The 20,861-nt window shown below is 43.4% G+C and overlaps 1 protein-coding gene across 1 annotated transcript in view; it reads left to right on the forward strand.

Annotated features, from left to right (window-relative positions):
• The first annotated feature begins 1,319 nt into the window (after positions 1-1,319).
• The window catches only part of LOC142656599 (carboxypeptidase O-like), a 63,689-nt gene continuing 44,147 nt past the window's right edge, over positions 1,320-20,861 (forward strand). Inside the window, exons 1-3 of the mRNA XM_075831530.1 lie at positions 1,320-1,399; positions 2,993-3,068; positions 4,647-4,771. Of these exons, the coding sequence (XP_075687645.1) occupies positions 1,320-1,399; positions 2,993-3,068; positions 4,647-4,771 (281 nt within the window). The remainder of the gene's footprint in view (positions 1,400-2,992; positions 3,069-4,646; positions 4,772-20,861) is intronic.

A 20,861-nucleotide genomic window follows, 5' to 3' on the forward strand; every position in this document is an offset into this window, starting at 1 on the left:
GTGAGTTAAATTGAATACCCTTAGTGATAAGAAAATAATTGACAGCTTCTATGCTAAGTTTGTTATGACAAGTTTGTGGTTGATGTTGGTATACAGTGATTCAATATCAATGCTGGCTATCAATGTAGTGAGGGTAACATTAATTTCATGGATCCTGGTGACAGTGTCCTTAGTATCCCGTAGGTATGAGGGGAAGGTGACAACAAAAGGTGAAAGGATTTTGTATACATAAGTACTAATACCTTGTGTAAGGTTATCGTTTCCCAAAACGATGGGCCTGTCATGGACAGCGTGAGTGATTTTATGGATTTTAGACTATGCATAAAACGTGGCCATAGTAGGACTTGAATGGCACATCCATTTGAACTCATCTAGAGTGATAAGATCATGTGTTTTAGCCTTGGTGAGAAAAAGAAATCGATCTGTAGGATTTTTATTTAAAGTCGTATAAGTAGTAACGTAATGTAACATTCTAACCTGATTGAGTGGGAGATTGACCCAATCTAAGCAAAAAAAAAAACAACTTTTTTTCATTTCTCATGTTTACTTCACTATACGATTCAGTTTGATCCTTTTTTGTCAAATGAATGCACTGGGAAAGTAATACGAAGAGGCTTCCGATGCAGTGTCTGCCCATTTAACCATGCCAGCATAATCAGCGCGATCCATAACTACAATATTTCCTCCCTTCAACTCTGCTGAATGGCTGGAAAGGAATGTACAAGACATTACAAAAAAATTCTATCCCTCCAATTGCCATTTTGTGAGGGAATCTACTGCACAAAATTGTACTATCTAGCTCTGTATTATTAGTGTGTCTAGATGACCTAATGTAACAAAGTCCGTCACAGTAATGTTTCTGATGTTCGAATAGTGCTGTTACCCTGCTGCAAAATACTAAATGTTTTATAATTTCATCTCCACTGTACAGATGATTTTCTTGAGTAGGCAGGCTCAAGTTGTTAGTATATATATATTAAATAATTATTACTTTATAGAGTGGTCAGTTGCTTTTTAGAAATACAGTAATTGATTTTTTGTTATTTTTTGCATTATTTTTTGTTATACTCTAAAAATAAGCAAAATAAACTCATTTTTCCTACATAAAATACATTAGTGCAACATAAAGAGAAAAAAACTTAGCTCCGTGAATGCAAATATTTTATTACTTTATGTTCGTATAATCTTCATTCCTGAATAATAAAGTAAGCTGTATCTATATGACAAAGTTCATCAAGATCACACATGTATTCTGCTAATTTACACACACTTAGTAATAAGCACTATCACAGAGCACTAGTCAAGAACCTTGGTGGAGGATGAAGTCTCTTCCCTGGGTTATCTGCCTACTTGGAGCCCTTTTACACGAGGGGTTCGGTTTAAAGGTGCAGTATGATAGGTGAGTACAGACCCAACTGCCATCACAATTTAAGATACATATTGTTTATGCTAAAATTCCTTTATATACAGAAAGTTTAAAAAATAAAGGAAACTTTAGTTCTTTAAATTTACTCCATTCAACTAATGGAACATCTGATGACTTAAATGAAATGTCTACTCAACCTTGTAAAGTAGCTCATTGCAAAGAAAAATATTTCCTATGAGATGTTAATATTGACAGGTTTAGCAAGCAACTGAATCTTAATAACTGTGAATAGCTAAACCTTGGGAGAATGCATTATCCAAAAATAATATTGCACTTTGTTCACATAAGATCAAAGCGTTAGATGTACAGCATGATAAAATCATTTAATACTTCCTAATACAATAGCTTTCCAAATATTAACATTCAAAGAGGGCTGGAAAATATTTTAGATAATAGTCATAGGTTAGACAATAGGTTAGACAATATTTTAGACAATAGTCATAGGTTAGACATAGGTTAGACAATATTTTAGACAATAGTCATAGGTTAGACAATAGACAATAGGTTGCATCAATTCCTGCAAAATCATTTCTATAAATTATCCCAAATGCTTATTTATTGGTTAATCTTTACATCTATAACTCATACCCTGAGTAAAAGCCATATAACAAGTGACAGGTATTTGGCCACCATACAGTATGTGGCTACATTATACCTTAAAGTATCTATATACAATATAAGCATTCCTTTATATAGTGAGAAATCTCTGCCAACTAATAGAACATTAGAGAGGCTCTGTCACCACATTATAAGTGCCCTATCTCCTACATAATGTGACAGGCGCTGTAATGTAAATAACAACAGTGTTTTTTATTTTGAAAAACGATTTTAGATTTATGCTAATTAGTTTCTTAATAGACAACTGGGCATTTTTTACCTTTTGACCAAGTGGGCATTGTAAAGATAATGTATGACGCTGACCAATCAGCGTCATACACTTCTCTCCATTCATGTCCATTTGTATTCACTGCACAGCGTGATCTCACGAGATCATGCTGTGTTGTCACATACACCCACATTAACTTTACTGAAGTGTCTTGAGAGTGAATAGACATCACCTCCAGCCAGGACGCGATGTCTATTCACACTCCCGACACTTCGGTAACGTTTCTGTGAATGACAGCACAATGCGATCTCGCGAGATCACGCTGTGCTGTGTGAGTAAGTCCCACACAAACTTTACCGAAGTGTCGGAAGTGTGAATAGACATCGCATCCTGGCTGGAGGCAATGTCTATTCACTCCCAAGACACTTCAGTAAAGTTAATGTGGGTGTATTTGACAGCACAGCGTGACCTTGTGAGATCACGCTGTGCAGTGAATACAAATGGATATGAATGGAGAGAAGTGTATGACGCTGATTGGTCAGCGTCATACACTGCTCTTTACAACGCCCACTTATTTTCTGTCCACAATTCCAGATGTAAAATACGCAGCAATTCCGCTACGTGTGGAATGAGCCCTTCTGTGTACACAGTCTAGGACTTAACATTTCTGGTATATTGTTATATGACCCTTTAGTGTATGTTTGCTTAGTATTTTTAATGATTTATTATATTTACTATAGAGATGAAGTTCTGAAAATTGTGCCACAGACTGCCCAGCATGCTCAATATCTACAGGAGATAACAAATGAGTGGCTGGTAAGAACAATAATATTGCTGAGAAAATAAGTACATCTCTCAACACAAAGAATTCAATGCCTATTGGATTGGTCATATTCAAAAGTATGATATATTTAAGACAGTTCTAATGCCCAAGTAATGATAAAGAAGTATTCGGCACACAAGTTTGAAGTTTCTTGAAAATCTTGAATTTTTATTTCATAAAAAAATTGATGCAAGAGGCTAAGTGTGTGCGACGTTTCGGTAGTAACTTAGACCTTCATCAGGCACTATGTCCTTCTGGTTGCTGGTATATCCAGTCGTTGGCGCTACGTTTTTAATGGCGGCTGACTGATGCATATGGCGCCACATGACGATATCAGACAGACAGCCATGACGATATCTCCCGGCCACAACTCATCTCTACAGTTTGCCACTCAGAGGTTTTCAGCTCTTTGCTTTTGCAGCACATCCCCTACACTGAGCCCCTGAATGTAGTGCAACACCCTTTTTTAACAACCTGTTTAGGATAACCAGCTGCATCCCACCCCTACATAAGACAAATGTTTGTATTGGCTACGTTGTTATACATGTAGATTTTCAGAAACAGTGGTTACTGATGTGACACAGCTGAATTTGTAATTGAACTTCACTGTAGAATATTCTGTGTTCATTATAAATCTGAGCTATTTACTCATAAAGTTAACCAGCAGTTATATGCTAAACTGCAGATAACACATTGTGATGATATCCCAGACAGCAGTTCAGCTTGTGGCTAGGGCCCCATTGACATCACATCCTACGTTTAGCGTGTACAACGGGAGAGCTAAACATGTCCATAGGGCTACATTAGCTTGACTTAGGCCAAAAGAGTGTCCATTTGGCCTCCGTCGACATGATATACATCGGTATACTTTCTTTAAATTATAGAATAACGTAATAGAGTACACTATAACATACTACAGGATCCTTAAAAAAAAATAGTTGAAAAAAAAGCTTATTTAACATGGCAATTATGGGTGACATATGCCACTGTATAGCATACGTCAAAGACATCTGTTTAATATATACATCATCGGCTTCTCAATATTTTTTTAAACGTAGGCCAAAAAAAATTGTGAATAGGGCCCTTAAAGGGGTTTTCCAGGGATACAAAATTTTTGACCTAATATTCTCTGTAACTATTTAATAAAGTTCCTAATATATAATCTGCATTTTCTTTGCGTGCATGCTATTCCTCAATTTTCACTGAGGAATAGCATACATGCAAAGGAAATCGTGCTGCTATTCAAGTACAAGCAAAGAATGAACGGAGCGGACATTGAGGAGGCCGTGGACCAATAGGATGCCTCAAACCTGGGACTTCTCACATACACCCGGGTTTGAGGCATCCGATTGGTCCACAGTCTCCTCAATGCCCGCCCCTTTGAATTCTTTGATTATGCCTCAATACCTGCCCTATTTGCCACTTATTAATAAAACTCCTCAGTGCTCGTGCGCTGCATGTCCTGAGAAAAAAATGTCCCTGGAAAACCCCTTTAAAGCTTTTGTATATGATGTATACTGTTACTAATTAACAAAGCGTTAATAATCTTTATTTCATTCTTTTTGTTTCAGCTTGATTTGTGGAAACCAGTTTCCCCGGAAGCAATCCATGCTGGGAGAGAAGTCCACATGAGAGTTCCCTCCTCCTATGTTAAGCAAATAAAGGATTCACTTCTACAATATAACATTCCATATAGGTATGTATATGCATTTTAGATTATGTATGCTAAGCATAATCAGAGAAAATGTATAGCACAAATTAAAAATATTTAAAAGTGTATTTTTCAATCCACATAATAAGTTGAGAAACTTTGTAAAGACATTGAATGCAAATCTAGACTATAATACAGGCTGTAACTTAAAAGGGTTTTCCGAGTTAAAACTTTTATGTGTCAGTGTTTTTAACCATGGAATGTGATTACATTTGTAATGCATTTACTGTATCAAAATTGGCCCCATTTCCCAATGCTGCCATGGGGCACATGAGTGACGTCACTCTCTTTGCTCGCTCTGTTTACCAGCCATTTACCTATCATGTGGTCAAACTGTTAAAAGTTTCTGCCTGGTATACGGTACGTCACTAGCGACGTGCCATGTATGGGCTGTTCTGTTATACAGCCAGGGACGTGCATGCGCGGGCCCTGCTGTTCTTTAGCTTGACAAGCCATGTCGGTCCTCCTATTGAAGAAGTACTCCGATATGAGCAGACACGTAAATGTCACACAGTTATAAGTCAGGAGACTGAGCTGTGCCCTCCTTCTGCTCATCAGCAGTTAAAGAAGAGGCTGGACGCAGCCGCAGGGTTAAGGGAAGCCGGCATGACCGTCCTGGTAGGGAAAGGGTTAATGAGGTGAGGGAAAGTTGGGTTGGAAGGAGCTGAAGGAGGGACGGGGAGGAGTTAAGGGGGACGGGGGGGGCTGTTACTGCGCTTCCCGCTGTTTCTCGGCATTGAGCCGGAAGCAGCGGGAGGAGTAACATAGAGTAAGCAAGCTCCCCGTTGCCCGGTTTTTAGAAATGGCAGAAGCCATTATGTTAGAGCGGCTGCGGGCCGCTGCTGTGCACCACGGTCCCGGATGGCTAGAGGAGACCGTGGCTGCAATAACGAGGATCCCGGACGCCGTTTCGCCACGTCGGGCACGGCGTTCGGGGTCTGTTGAAAGGGACAGGCTCCCCTCCCCCGGCCCCCTTACGAGCATGGCTATGGCGGCGGGGGGGGAGTCGGCAACAACCGCTCCTGCGCTGGGCAGGCAGAGAGCGGTGCCAGGGGTGACGGCGATGCAGGCTGGGTCGACCCGTCCCTCTCGGCGGTCCCGACCTCCAGAGCGCCTCAGTCCGGAGGTAGTCCCGCGGACACGGCGTCGCAGAGGGAGCCCGATCCCGGACGCTGCAGGCCAGGCAGCTGGGAGGACCGCCCCTTCCCAGGCCCTGCGTCCTGGCAGGAATCCCAGGCCACGACGGGGTCCGGCGGTAAGCAGGGAGTCGCAGGCTGGGCTCCCTGTCACCCCTCCCCCATCAGATGGAAGACGTGGAGAACAAGGTACGGCCGCCCCGCATGGTGATGTTCCGGCCAGGGGGCAGGCTTCGTCAGGATCGTCTAGACGGACGCCTAGAGCTGCAGCGACGTCGAGGCAACAGGTCCGGTCGGAAGTCTGGGTCCCGGCGGTCGGGCGGCAGGTTGCCGGCCCATTGGTCAGCGCGTCCTCATCCCCGTTCCGAAGAGGTCGTTGGGAGGGACAGTCGTCGGCGAGAGAAGAACTGGAGGAAGGTGAACTGGACGTGTATCGTCGAGGTCAGGATGGTCCGGCTGACGGGAACACAGCGCCTGTGCAGCCCGGTGAGTGTATAACTCCATCATTGTCTTATCCAGCGATTTTTATGTCGGGTGTCGGCGGGGGGGCTGCTAGCATTGCATCGGGGGCTGGTAGTGGCGCGGGCGGACGCGACGGAGCGGGTTTGGCAGATTTGGTGGGTTGCTTACGGGAGCTGGTGGGGCGCCTGGATAGGGCCGCGGCGCCGGTAGTAACGGAAGTGTCTCCTGCGATAGTTTGGGAAGGCCCCAGGGACGTGGGATCGTTACAGGCGCGTCCTGCGGTGGCGGTTAGAGAGGCGGTCGCGGTGTCGGTACAGACCGAGGCACAGAAGGACGGTGATCGAGTGCGTATGGACGATCGTGCTCGGGGGGAGGTGTATGTTTGTTTTGAGGGTCCGTTGGGTGCGCATTTAAAGCAGGAGGTGCGCGATCGGATCTGGAAAGACGAATATGTTGAAATTTTTTCTCTCTTGCCGCTGGCTAAATTTAATTTGGATAAGAGCAAGCGGGATGAGAGTAAAAAGGACGAGGAGGAACGGCGGCAGTATAGGCTGATCCCGCAGACGTTCGTTAATTGGTCGCAGGCGTTCGCCATATTGGCTAGTGTGATAGGGGAAAAGGCGCCGGAAAATTGTTCGGCGCTGTTTTGTTATTTTGATGCCATTGGGGAGGCTCATAGGGCGTATGGGGGTCAGGCGTGGCTGCGATATGATGAGCAATTCCGTCAGCGGAAGGCGGTTCGGCCGGCGATTCGGTGGGACCAGAAGGATATTGCTCTCTGGTTACGGGTTACGGCTCCGGTTAGGCAGCCCTTTCCCGGGAGCGGTGGCCAGGGAGGCCAGTCTAGTCAGAGTGGACAAAGCGGCGGGGGAAAGGCGGGGTTTTGCTGGCAATTTAATGAAGGTCAGTGCAAGTTCGGGGCCACGTGCAAGTTCAAGCACGTGTGCTCCGAGTGTAATGGTGCATCACACGGGGCGGCAAAATGCTTGCGAAAAAAGAGGTCAGGGAACCAGCACGGGACTGGTCAAGGGGGTGTCGCCGGTGAGGGTGGAAAGGATGGCCCCTTATCTAAATGAGTATCCGGATAGGGCGGCAGCTAAGTTGCTTTATGAAGGGTTTCGTGTTGGGTTTGTTATTCCTCCACCTCCTTATGAGGTTCCGGTTACGCGGAGGAATTTAAAATCGGCTTACTTGCATGCGGAAGTCGTGTCGGAAAAGTTGTTAAAAGAAGTTTCGTTGGGTCGCATGTCGGGGCCATTTGTTGAGTCGCCGGTAAAAGATTTAGTTGTGTCCCCTTTGGGTATTGTCCCTAAACGCGAGCCCGGAAAGTTTCGTTTGATTCAACATTTATCGTATCCCAAAGGTTCGTCGGTAAATGACGGGATTGATCACGAGTTGTGTTCCGTAGTTTATACCTCATTCGATAAGGCGGTGGGGTTAGTGCGGGCTGCGGGTCCTGGGGCGCTGCTAGCAAAAACTGACATCGAGGCGGCGTTCAGGTTGTTGCCGGTTCATCCAGAAAGCCAACGGCTGTTGGGTTGTTTTTGGAATGGGGCTTTTTACGTGGATCGGTGCCTTCCGATGGGGTGTTCCCTTTCTTGTGCATACTTCGAGGCGTTTAGTAGCTTCGTGGAGTGGGTAACGAGGGGGGCATCCGGGGTCGACTCGTTGATCCATTACTTGGATGATTTTTTGTGCGTTGGCCCGGGGGGTTCGCCGGTTTGCGGTAATCTGCTTCATGCTCTACAGAAGGTGGCGAGGGATTTTGGGATTCCTTTGGCGCCGGAAAAAACGGAGGGCCCGGTAGCGACGATTTGTTTTTTGGGAATCGAAATAGACTCGGTGGCAATGGAGTGTCGTCTCCCGGCGGATAAGTTGGGTGCTTTGAGGCTGGAGGTTCGACGGGCTTGTAGAAGGAAGAAAATGTCGCTGAGGGAGCTTCAGTCGCTGCTGGGGAAGTTGAATTTCGCTTGCCGGATTATGCCGATGGGAAGGGTGTTTGGTAGAAGGTTGGCGGCGGCAACGGCGGGAGTGCGTGCGCCGCATCATTTTGTGCGGCTCAAGGAGGAGCACCGAGCTGATCTTCAGGTTTGGGATGACTTCTTGGGCCAGTACAATGGTCGCTCGCTATGGATGGCCCCAGCGCAGGATACGAGTGATTTGAATATTTTCACGGATGCGGCTGGGGCGGGTGGCTTTGGAGCTTACGGGGGAGGTCCGTGGTGCGCAGGTCAATGGCCGGCTAGCTGGGTGTCCAGTGGACTCACGCGGAATCTGGCCCTGCTCGAGCTGTTTCCCATCGTGGTGGCGGCTACCATTTGGGGGGACAGGCTCAGGGATAAGAAGGTCCGTTTTTACTGCGACAACATGGGGGTGGTGCTTGCCATTAACAACATCACGGCGTCTTCTCCTCCGGTAGTTCAATTGTTGCGACATTTAGTGTTGGTGTGTTTGTCGTTGAACGCGTGGGTGGTGGCGGTGCATGTCCCGGGTGTACGGAATTGTATTGCTGATGCTCTTTCTCGCTCGCAGTGGGACCGGTTTCGGCAATTGGCCCCGGGAGCGGAACGTCTCGGTTTGGCTTGTCCGGAGCATCTTTGGGATCTGGTATCGGTCCCGTAGAGCAGCTGTTACAAAGGTCTTTGGCGCGCACGACGTGGAGTGCTTATGCTGCTTGTTGGAGGCAGTGGGAGGAGTGGGTAAGAGAGTTGGGTGACGTCAATACGGATAGAGACAGGTTGGTGGCACTTTTGTATTGGTTAGGGGATGCCTGGGAGGCGGGGTTTTCAGTAGCGAAGGTGAACCGGTTCATATCTGCTGTGGCGTTTGGGCTTAAGTTGCGGGGCTTGCGGGATGTATCGAAGGAATTTCTGGTATCGCAGGCTTTGAAGGGGTTGCGCAGAGGTAGGGTGGAGGCGGATAGTAGAAGGCCGGTGTCGTTTGCTTTGCTTGGCTCGTTGGGGGGTTCATTAGGATCGGTATGTCGTTCTTCAGATGAAATGGATCTGTTCCGGTTGGCTTTTTCGTTAGCGTTCTTCGGAGCATTTAGAATAGGTGAGTTGGTGTCGCCAAGTACTAAACAGGCAGGGGGGCTGAGATCTGGGGAGGTGAGCCTTTTTGCAGATCGGCTGGAGGTATGGTTGCGTAGATCTAAAACTGACCAAGTAGGGAAGGGTAAACTGATAGTTTTGTTCGCTCTCCCGGGGTCGGTCATGTGTCCAGTGGAGTGCATGCGGGGTTTTACGAGAAACAGGGGGTCTCCAGATTTGCCTTTGTTACGTCATGAGGACGGGTCGTTTTTGTCCAGGTTTCAGTTTGGAGCTGTATTTAAAAAATGTTTGACGGCAGTGGGGGTTGCGGCAGGCTCATATTCATCTCATTCCTTCCGGATTGGCGCAGCAACGGAAGCGGGGCGCTGGGGGTTGGATGACGAGGGGGTGAGGCGTATTGGTCGTTGGGAGTCTAAAAGGTTTAAGTCCTATGTCCGCCCCCATATGTTGTAATTTTGTTGTTTATGTTTGAAAATGTTATATGGTGGTGCTTAACTGTGTTTTCCGTTTCAGATTCGCCTCCTTGTCTGGTGTGGTTGATGGGTCATTCGTACGTGCACTGGGGGGCTTTGAGGGCGGACGTCCGCCCGGATGGTCGCCAGTTGCGCATTCCGCGACAGGATGCGGTTGTGCATTGGCTGGGTTTTAGAGGTATGTCTTGGAACAGGGTGTTGGCGGAATTCCAGACATATGTGCGGCTGGATAGGGTTCCGGAGGTTCTAGTGTTGCACGTGGGTGGGAATGATTTAGGAGTCCGCCCTTTTCGTGAGTTGGTGCGGGATATCAAACATGATATGTTGTGTTTGTGGGTATCTTATCCCAAGTTGGTGGTAGTGTGGTCGGACATAGTCCCAAGAAAGCATTGGCGGTTAGCTAGATCGGTGGAGAGAGTCAATAAGGCTCGCATAAAAGTTAACCGGGCGGTGTCTCGTTTTGTGGCAAAGAACGGGGGCATTTGCGTGAGGCATAGGGATTTGGAGTCAGGAGTGGGGAATTTCTGGAGAAGTGACGGGGTTCATCTGACCGAGGTTGGCATTGATCTTTGGAGCTTGGCGATAGCAGAAGGCATAGAAAGGGCGGTGGTGGTGTGGAGGAACTCACAGGCTTAAGGTGGTCAAGGCCTGTTTCGCGGTGGCGGGGGGAGTCCTTGAGGCCAGTCAGTACAAAATGGTGGGGGGGTCGCATCGGGGGTATGCGTCCCCCAAAAAAGGTACATGGTTGAAGACTTCATCGGGTGTTATCCCTTTGAAGTGGTCTTCTGGTAGAAGGTATATCACTTGAAGGCTTCATCGGGTGTTATCCCTTTGAAGTGGACTTCTAGTGGTCGGTATATCACTTGAGGGCTTCATCGGGTGTTATCCCCTTGAAGTGGACTTCTAGTGGTTGGAGCCATCTGCAGAGGTGAACGGTGCTTCCGAGCTGGTTTACGGCTGGAGGTAATTGGTGGTTTGCAGATGGCTAATTCGGTGTGTTCTTGAAAGGAACATCTGAAGGGGCTTCAAGGACTTCCTCTGCTCGGGTTAATGTTAACGTTTAATTGTTATTTATGATTCTGACCCATGTTGGGTCATGTGAATTATTAGGAGGAATTCTCTGGTGGATTCCTAACTAGTTATCCGAATGTTTCGGATTTAAATTGTTTTTATAAAACTGTGAAATTAATAAACGGCTGCTGTGGCCATTTCACATCCAACCTCGGTGTCATGTGTCTTTACTAAATGGGGGTGGGGGGATAGTATGGTCTAAGGTTAACACACGACTCTACCTAGGCAGGTCAAGAAGAGGCTGGACGCAGCCGCAGGGTTAAGGGAAGCCGGCATGACCGTCCTGGTAGGGAAAGGGTTAATGAGGTGAGGGAAAGTTGGGTTGGAAGGAGCTGAAGGAGGGACGGGGAGGAGTTAAGGGGGACGGGGGGGGGCTGTTACTGCGCTTCCCGCTGTTTCTCGGCATTGAGCCGGAAGCAGCGGGAGGAGTAACATAGAGTAAGCAAGCTCCCACCCTCCCACCCTTGGTTTGTTACTCCTTAGGTCTTATGTACGTCCGTCTATGAGTGTTGTGTGTTATTTTGTGTGCTTATTTAACTTGTTTTTCTTTTTTCCGGAGTAGGTTCTGTTGTCATGGCAGCTGGCGGGGGGGGTCCTTGAGGCCAGTCAGTACAAAATGGTGGGGGGGTCGCATCGGGGGTATGCGTCCCCCAAAAAAGGTACATGGTTGAAGACTTCATCGGGTGTTATCCCTTTGAAGTGGTCTTCTGGTAGAAGGTATATCACTTGAAGGCTTCATCGGGTGTTATCCCTTTGAAGTGGACTTCTAGTGGTCGGTATATCACTTGAGGGCTTCATCGGGTGTTATCCCCTTGAAGTGGACTTCTAGTGGTTGGAGCCATCTGCAGAGGTGAACGGTGCTTCCGAGCTGGTTTACGGCTGGAGGTAATTGGTGGTTTGCAGATGGCTAATTCGGTGTGTTCTTGAAAGGAACATCTGAAGGGGCTTCAAGGACTTCCTCTGCTCGGGTTAATGTTAACGTTTAATTGTTATTTATGATTCTGACCCATGTTGGGTCATGTGAATTATTAGGAGGAATTCTCTGGTGGATTCCTAACTAGTTATCCGAATGTTTCGGATTTAAATTGTTTTTATAAAACTGTGAAATTAATAAACGGCTGCTGTGGCCATTTCACATCCAACCTCGGTGTCATGTGTCTTTACTAAATGGGGGTGGGGGGATAGTATGGTCTAAGGTTAACACACGACTCTACCTAGGCAGGTCAAGGGGTTGTCCCAAGTTGATAAATGGAGCTATAAAGCTCCCCCATGTAAAAATAAGAAGAATTCTTATTACCTGTCCGTCGTCCAGCGATGTCGTTTTCTTGATATCGTTGATTGAAGTTGCGGTCGGTCCCTCTTTGTATCCTGCTCGTTGCCTAGGTTCCCGGCCACCGCTATTTACCTTTAGCGGTAGCCGCGCATGCGTAATGACATCCTCTGCGCCCTGACGATGTCATTTCCTCGTGAACGCGCATCTCGGCGCATCTCGGCGCATGCGCAGAAGATGCAGTGGAAGGCACCCGTCGCAAGGAGAAGTCTGCGCTCCGCTAAAGGTAAGTGTGTATATGTTTGTTTGTTTGTGTGTGTGTTTATGTGTGAGTGTATATATGGGTGTATTTGTGTGTATGTGTATATGTTGGTGTATATTTTTGTGTATATGTGTGTGTGTGTGTGTGTGTGTATGGGTGTGTTTGTGTATATGTTTGTGTGTATATGTTTGTGTGTGTGTTTTTGTATGTGTGGGTTTGTGTATATATGGGTGTGTATATGTGTATATGTTTGTGTGTATATGTGTGTGTTTGTGTATATATGGGTGTGTTTGTGCATATGTGTATAGGTTTGTGTGTATGTTTGTGTGTGTTTTTGTATACGTGTGTGTTTGTGTATATATGGGCGTGTTTGTGTATATATGGGCGTGTTTGTGTATATATGGGTGTGTTTGTGTATGTGTTTGTATATTTGGGTGTGTGTGTGTGTATATGTGTTTGTGTGTGTATATATGGGTGTGTGTGTGTATATGTGTGTGTGTGTGTGTGTGTGTGTGTGTGTGTGTGTGTGTGTGTGTGTGTGTGTATATATGGGTGTGTTTGTGTATATGTTTGTGTGTGTGTGTGTGTTTTTGTATATGTGTGGGTTTGTGTTTGTGTATATATGGGTGTGTTTGTGTACATATGTTTGTGTGTACATGTGTATATGTTTGTGTATATATGGGTGTGTTTGTGCATATGTGTATAGGTTTGTGTGTATGTTTGTGTGTGTTTTTGAATACGTGTGTGTTTTTGTATACGTGTGTGTTTGTGTATATATGGGTGTGTTTGTGTATATATGGGCGTGTTTGTGTATATATGGGCGTGTTTGTGTATATATGGGCGTGTTTGTGTATATGTGTGTGTTTGTGTATGTGTGTTTGTGTATATTTGGGTGTGTTTGTGTACGCATGTTTGTGTGTATATGTGTATGTTTGTGTGTATATGTGTGTGTGTGTGTGTGTGTGTGTGTATATGTGTGTGTGTGTATATATGGGTGTGTTTGTGCATATGTGTATATGTTTGTGTGTATATGTTTGTGTATTTTTGTATATGTATATTTGTGTGTTTGTGTACATGTGTTTGTGTATAGGTTTGTGTGTATATGTGTGTTTTTTGGAGTTTATGTGTGTGTTTGTGTATATATGGGTGTGTTTGTGCATGTGTATATGTTTGTGTGTATATGTTTGTGTGTTTGTGTATATGTGTGTGTTTGTGTATATATGGGTGTTTGTGTATATGTGTGTGTTTGTGTATATGTGTTTGTGTATATGTGTTTGTGTATATGTGTTTGTGTATATGTTTGTGTGTATATGTTTGTGTGTTTGTGTATATATGGGTGTTTGTGTACATGTGTTTGTGTGTATATGTGTGTGTTTGTGTATATGTTTGTGTGTATGTGTTTATGTAATATATGGGTGTGTGTTTATATGTGTTTGTGTATATGTTTGTGTGTGGTTGGTTGTTTGTGTGTGTGTAGGTGAGTATAAGTATCGGTACTGTTCACATTGATAACTTTTTTTTTATGTTGTTGCAGATTTTGATGAACCAATTGGACTACGTCTTCGATTCGTTGGACTACGTTTTTTGAAAATTTTAATAAAATGGTTAACGAGGGTTTTGTTGGGGATTTCTTATTTCAATAAAAAAAAATTGTCTTTGTGTTTTTTTTTTAAACTTTATTAGTGCCTAGATAATGGCAGTTGGCTGATTGACAGCGTCCATTATAAAGGCGGTACTTAGTGTTAGCCGGTGCAGAGGCTAGCACTAACCACCCATTATTACCCCGGTACCCACCACCACCAGGGGTGCCGGGAAGAGCTTGATACGATCCAGTACCCATCTGTTGTGATGGTCGGGCACTGGGGCGGCCGTAGGCTGGTATTATGAGGCTGGGAAGGGCCAAAAACAGTGGACCATCCCACCCTTGTAATGCTAGGCTGCTGCTGCTGTGTTGTATCGGGCTGGTTATAAAAATGTGGGGGACCCCCACGTCGGTTTTTTTTTTAATTTAACAATAGACGGGTCCCCCACATTTTTAATAACCAGCCATATACAAGGCCGCAGCAGCCTGGCATTACACGGGTGGGAGGGGCCACTGGTTTAGTACATTCCCAGGCTAATAACACTGTGTTGTTTGTGGCTGGTTATGATAAATTGGGTGGAACCCCATGTCTTTTTAATAAAAATAATAAATAAATAATTTAAAAAAATGACGTGGGGTCCCCCCCATTTTTATAACCAGCCAGATACAACACAGCAGCAGCAGCCTAGCATTACAAGGGTGGGAAGGTCCACTGTTTTTGGCCCTTCCCAGCCTCATAATACCAGCCTGCGGCCGCCCCAGGGCCCGACCATCACAACAGATGGTCGGGTACTGGATCGTACCCAGCTCTTCCCGGCACCCCTGGTGGTGGTGGGTACCGGGGTAATAATGGTGGTTAGTGTTAGCCTCTGTACCGGCTAACACTAAGCCTCCCCTTAGTAATGGACCTTGTCACTCAGACAGCGGCCATTACTAAAGTGATAGTAATAAAACTTGAAAATAAAACACAAAGATATAGATAAAATATTTTATTGAAATAAAGCACCCCCAACACAACCCTCATTAACCATTTTATTGATGAAAAAAAAAGTGTCATCTAAGTAGTCCTTGAAACCTAAGTAGTCCAAACACCAAACCTGTAAAAAATCAAAAATATAAAAAAAATAATGAAATAAAACATGTCGTAGGCTTAGTTTCACTTTCATGTGTGATACTGACTGTTATACCATGTATAGAAGCCTGCGGCAAAGTTGGCTTAGATACAGGGCGCCAGCAGACAGTATCATACATGGCCATACAGACATTTATACAAACAAACATACATGCAAACATACATGCACATATACACATACAAACATGACAACATACATACATGCAAACATACATGCAAACATACATGCAAACATACATACATGCAAACATACATGCACATATACACATACAAACATGACAACATACATAAATGAAAACATACATACAAGCAAACATACATACATACAAACATACATGCAAACATACATACATGCAAACATACATATATGCAAACATACATACATGCAAACATACATGCACATATACACATACAAACATGACAACATACATACATACATGAAAACATACATACATGCAAACATACATATATGCAAACATACATACATGTAAACATACATGCACATATACACACACATGCACATATACACATACAAACATGACAACATACATACATACAAGCAAACATACATACATACAAGAAAACATACATACAGACAAGCAAACATACATACAAGCAAACAAACATACATACATACATGCAAACATACATGCAAACATACATGCACATATACACACATGCACATATACACATACAAACATGACAACATACATACAAGAAAACATACATACAAGCAAACATACATACATGCATACATACATACATGCAAACATACATACATGCAAACATACATGCAAACATACATACATGCACATATACACATACAAACATGACAACATACATACATGAAAACATACATACAAGCAAACATACATACATACATGCATGCAAACATACATACATACATGCAAACATACATGCAAACATACATACATGCACATATACACATACAAACATGACAACATACATACATACATGCAAACATACATACATGCAAACATACATACATGCAAACATACATGCAAACATACATGCACATATACACATACATGCACATATACACATACAAACATGACAACATACCTACAAGAAAACATACATACATGCAAACATACATACATGCAAACATACATACATGCAAACATACATACATCAAAACATACATGCACATATACACATACATGCACATACACACATACAAACATGACAACATACATACAAGCAAACATACATACAAGCAAACATACATACATGCAAACATACATACATACAAGCAAACATACATACATACATACATGCAAACATACATGCACATATACACATACAAACATGACAACATACATACAAGAAAACATACATATACATACATACATACATACATGCAAATATACACATACATGACAACATACATACAAAAATAAACTCACCTAAGACGTTCCCACGAAGAGCTGAACGGTCCCGTCACTTTTCTTCTTACTGCTCCCATTCACAATAACATAGCGGTGGGCGCAGATGACGTAATCACGTGTGCCTGATATGATTACGTCATCAGCGCCACAACGCATTGCTACTATGAATGCGAGCGGCGCCAAGAAGAAGGAAGATGGCAAGTGACGGGACCGTTCAGAGCGCCGTTAGAACGTCTTAGGTGAGTTTATTTTTTTTATATATTTTTTGTTGTTTGCCGGGTGCTGATGCAGCACCGGTGCGGCGGATACACAAATTACATGTAGTGACGGGGGGGGGGGGGGAGAGAGAGGTTGTTTGCCGAAACGGGGTGAATGTAGTGTAGTGTAGTGTAGTGTATTGTAGGGTTGATGACATTCACGGTAAGTTCGTCTCAATCGGGCTTACCATGCCCGCTTGAGACGAACATTCTCCCGATGTTGCTAGAACTACAGTATCTAGCAACATCGGGAGCGCGCACACTGCAGAGCAGAGCGGCTTGATTGACATCAAGCCGCTCACGCCCCTTTTTAGAAAAGATAACCAGCACTTGCTGAGTTATCAAGTGTCAAAAAAAGTCACTTAGGAAATGAATTTTTAAAATTTTTTAACAGCAAATGTTTTAAAATTCATTTCCTGCTTAGAATGTTTAAAAAAAAAAATTTGAGTCAACTTGGGACAACCCCTTTAATGACAGCTGTTTCTGTATTCCCTCTGTGGAGAAACTGTTTGGTAAAGTCCATAAATCAGGAAGTGAAGAGGCTGACTCTCAATTACATTAACTGCTGTAGATTTTATAAGGTCAGAGTGAGGTCACATGACTAATGACTAAACTAAAGAGAAGAATTCAGATAGAAAGGAATAACAAAATAAGATAATACTCGTTGACTATATATTTTGGGGGATAGGTATCTAATGATAGAAAAAACAAAACAGAGTCCTTCTTTAAGTCTTGCCAGAGACAGGGCTTAATGTGAGGATGTAAAATGCTCAATACACTGCAAATCATAAGTACTACAGTGTATGGTACAAGTGATCTAACAATCGCATGTTCAATTTCACTACTGAGAAAAACACTAAATAAATGTAATAAAGTTTTAAACAATATACAAAAATATTTTTAAATTAAAAAAAAACCTTTACCCATTTTTTAAATAACATAAATAACATAGTGTAAACAATAAAAAAACTAAAACAAGTGATAGTGCCGCATAAGTTATTTATCCTGCACAGTCAATGGCATAAAAAGCCCCAAGTTCTGCCATCTCGGTCCTACCATAGGAAAGTAGTAAAAGTATAATACACTGCAATAGATAAGTTTAGATCTAGATTGCAGTGTTTTGTACTAGCGATCTAACAAGTGTATGGTCAATTTCCCTAGTGAGACCAAAAAAAATGTAAAAATAAATGTAATAAAGTTTTGAACAATATACAAAAAAGTTCAGAATTATTCAAATATAATGTTATTTATCCCGCATGGTAAAAATGAAGGCCCTCAGGTCTGCCATATTGGTCCTACTAGTAGGGCTTGCCTCCGGCAGGGCTTAATAGGAGAGCAGTAAAAGAGCAGTAAGGGCCAGTTCACACGTTGCGTAAATACTGCGGATTTTACGCAACGGACCCCGTTGCGGAGAAATCCGCAGCAAATACATTCGAAGCAAAGTGGATGAGATTGAACAAATCTCATCCACATGCTGCGTAAATACTGAGCGGAAATACCACTCAGAAATTGACCTGTGATGCGAAAATTCATTCGGCAGCATGTCAATTGTCTTTACGTAAACGCTGCTTATATGTTGCAGGATTTCCCCATTCAATTCACTGGGGATGTAAATCCCGCAACAAATAGCAGTTCTTTTGTTTTTGGCGGCGGATAAAAAATTTAACTTACATGGGAATCTGTGTTTCAACCTCCTGGATGGCGCTTCATCTCATATGACCGCCACTGCAGCCAATCACAGTCTGTTGCGGTGGTCGCATGGATGACCAGAAGGGCCTTAATTTTTGCCTCACCCCACGACTTAACAAATTCACAGTGATTAAAGACCTGCACCTTTTTGGTAGGAAACTGATATATAAAAAGATCTTTTCACAACGAGATACTTACCCAAGTGGACTGGTAGAAAAATGTACAACATATTCTCCAGATTCACTAGACCTCATAGGACAAGAAGCAGCAACTCTGAGAGATCTTGAAGCACTTCTATTAGATAACATGACCGGTGGAGATATACATACAGTGGAACCCCAGAGTAGAAAACATCTTAAAGCGAAATATACTATTATGCCTTCTTTGGACACTTGTCAAAAATTTTCTAGACTGGGTGAGCCAAGATATAATTTCACTCCCGTATCATAGAATAGAGGATAATACCACTGATGTGGAACGCCAGGCATTAGGAGAACTCAGATCATGGAAAGATATTGTCTTTAAACAATCAAACAAAGGGGGGAACATAGTTATCTGGCCAAAGGATCAATACATACGGGAAGCGAAGAGACAGCTACTAGATAAACAGTGCTATAAACCACTATGGGAGGATCTGACAGCTCAATTCTTGGATGAATATAATGTCATGATTTCAGAAGCTCTCACATTGGGAGTTAATGAAAAAAGTTTTCTATCTGTTAAGGACCCTAGGGTTTCCACCTTTTACATGCTCCCCAAGGTCCATAAAAATCTTGTCAACCCTCCAGATAGGCCCATTGTCTCTGGAGTGGGTAATCTCACGAAGTGTAACAAGTGGCTCGACAATGAACTCCGTGACATTGTGTCGAAATTACTTTCCCACACCAGAGACACTATGTAAATACTCAAAGAGTTAGATGGAATTAATCTCAATCGAGATGAAACTTTGGTAACCTGCGACGTGGAAAGTCTTTATACCAGCCTCGATCACTCCAGAGGTTGTTCAGCAGTAGACTATTTCTTGTCTAGGAATCAAAATCTGAACCCTGTAAGGAAAGACTTTATTCTCAGAGCACTGAGATTCATCCTTACATGTAACTACTTTATTTTTGACGGGCGGTTTTAGTTACAAATTAGGGGCACAGCGATGGGAGCAGCTGTGGCCCCCACGTTTTCCAACATTTTCCTTGGCTGGTGGGAAGAGGAAATTGTCTTCTGTGATGAGATGAAAATTTTGACAGATAATGTTTGCCTTTGGGGGCACTATATTGATGACATATTCATCATTTGGGGGGGCACGATCCCGGTTTTGGAGGATCTCATTAAGAAATTGAACAATAATGACTTTAATCTTAAATTGACCCTTGATTATAACCAACAGTCGATTCCGTTTTTGGATGTTCTCATGTACACAGATCCAGAGAAGAATTTCCATACGGATCTCTATAGAAAAATTACTGTGACCAACAGCTTACTAGCTGCTGAAAGTGCACACTCCACAAACACGATTAGGGCAATACCGAAGGGTGAATTCTTAAGACTGAGACGCAATTGCTCAACCTTTCCTAATTTAAAAAAACGAGCAGTGGAATTGAAGGCTAGGTTGCAAGCAAGACATTATTCTAACCGTAATATCAAAGAGGCCTATAACATAGCCTTAAGAACTAACCGCGAAGAACTGCTCATTCCTAAAAAGACTCAAGCCAAGAAAGCTAATAAAACCCCTGAACACAGCCTAGATTTATTACTGACTACCATGCAGACTGGGATAGCATGATGCAGATCATTAACGAACATTGGCATGTCCTTAAATCTGACCCCAATTTAAATATGATCTTGGGAGAGAGAGCCTTATCAGGGTATTGTAAAGGAACCAGTATATTGAACCTTTTGGTTGCAAGTCATTTCACACGGGGTGATGCTACTAAGAAAGTCCAGAATACTGTGTTTTTCCCATGTACGCTATGCAAGGCATGTAGAATTTAGACCACAGCCAAGCAATTCACTAATGGACTTGGGGTACAGTACAAGATCAGAGAATATATGAATTGTAACTCCGAAGGATTCGTGTATTGTCTGGAGTGCCCCTGCGGTTTGAAATACGTGGGTAAAACGATCAGAGCACTCAAAATACGTATTGGAGAACATATTAGGACAATCATAAACTATGATAGAACTGAGAAAGAATGTAAACTCCAAAAGGAAATATTCACACCTACTCCAATTGCCAAGCATTTCAAAGAGAGACATAATCTGGAATGGCAGACTCTAAAAGGTTGGGC

This window comes from Rhinoderma darwinii, chromosome 6, assembly GCF_050947455.1.
Source record: "Rhinoderma darwinii isolate aRhiDar2 chromosome 6, aRhiDar2.hap1, whole genome shotgun sequence".
Lineage (NCBI taxonomy): Eukaryota > Metazoa > Chordata > Amphibia > Anura > Rhinodermatidae > Rhinoderma > Rhinoderma darwinii.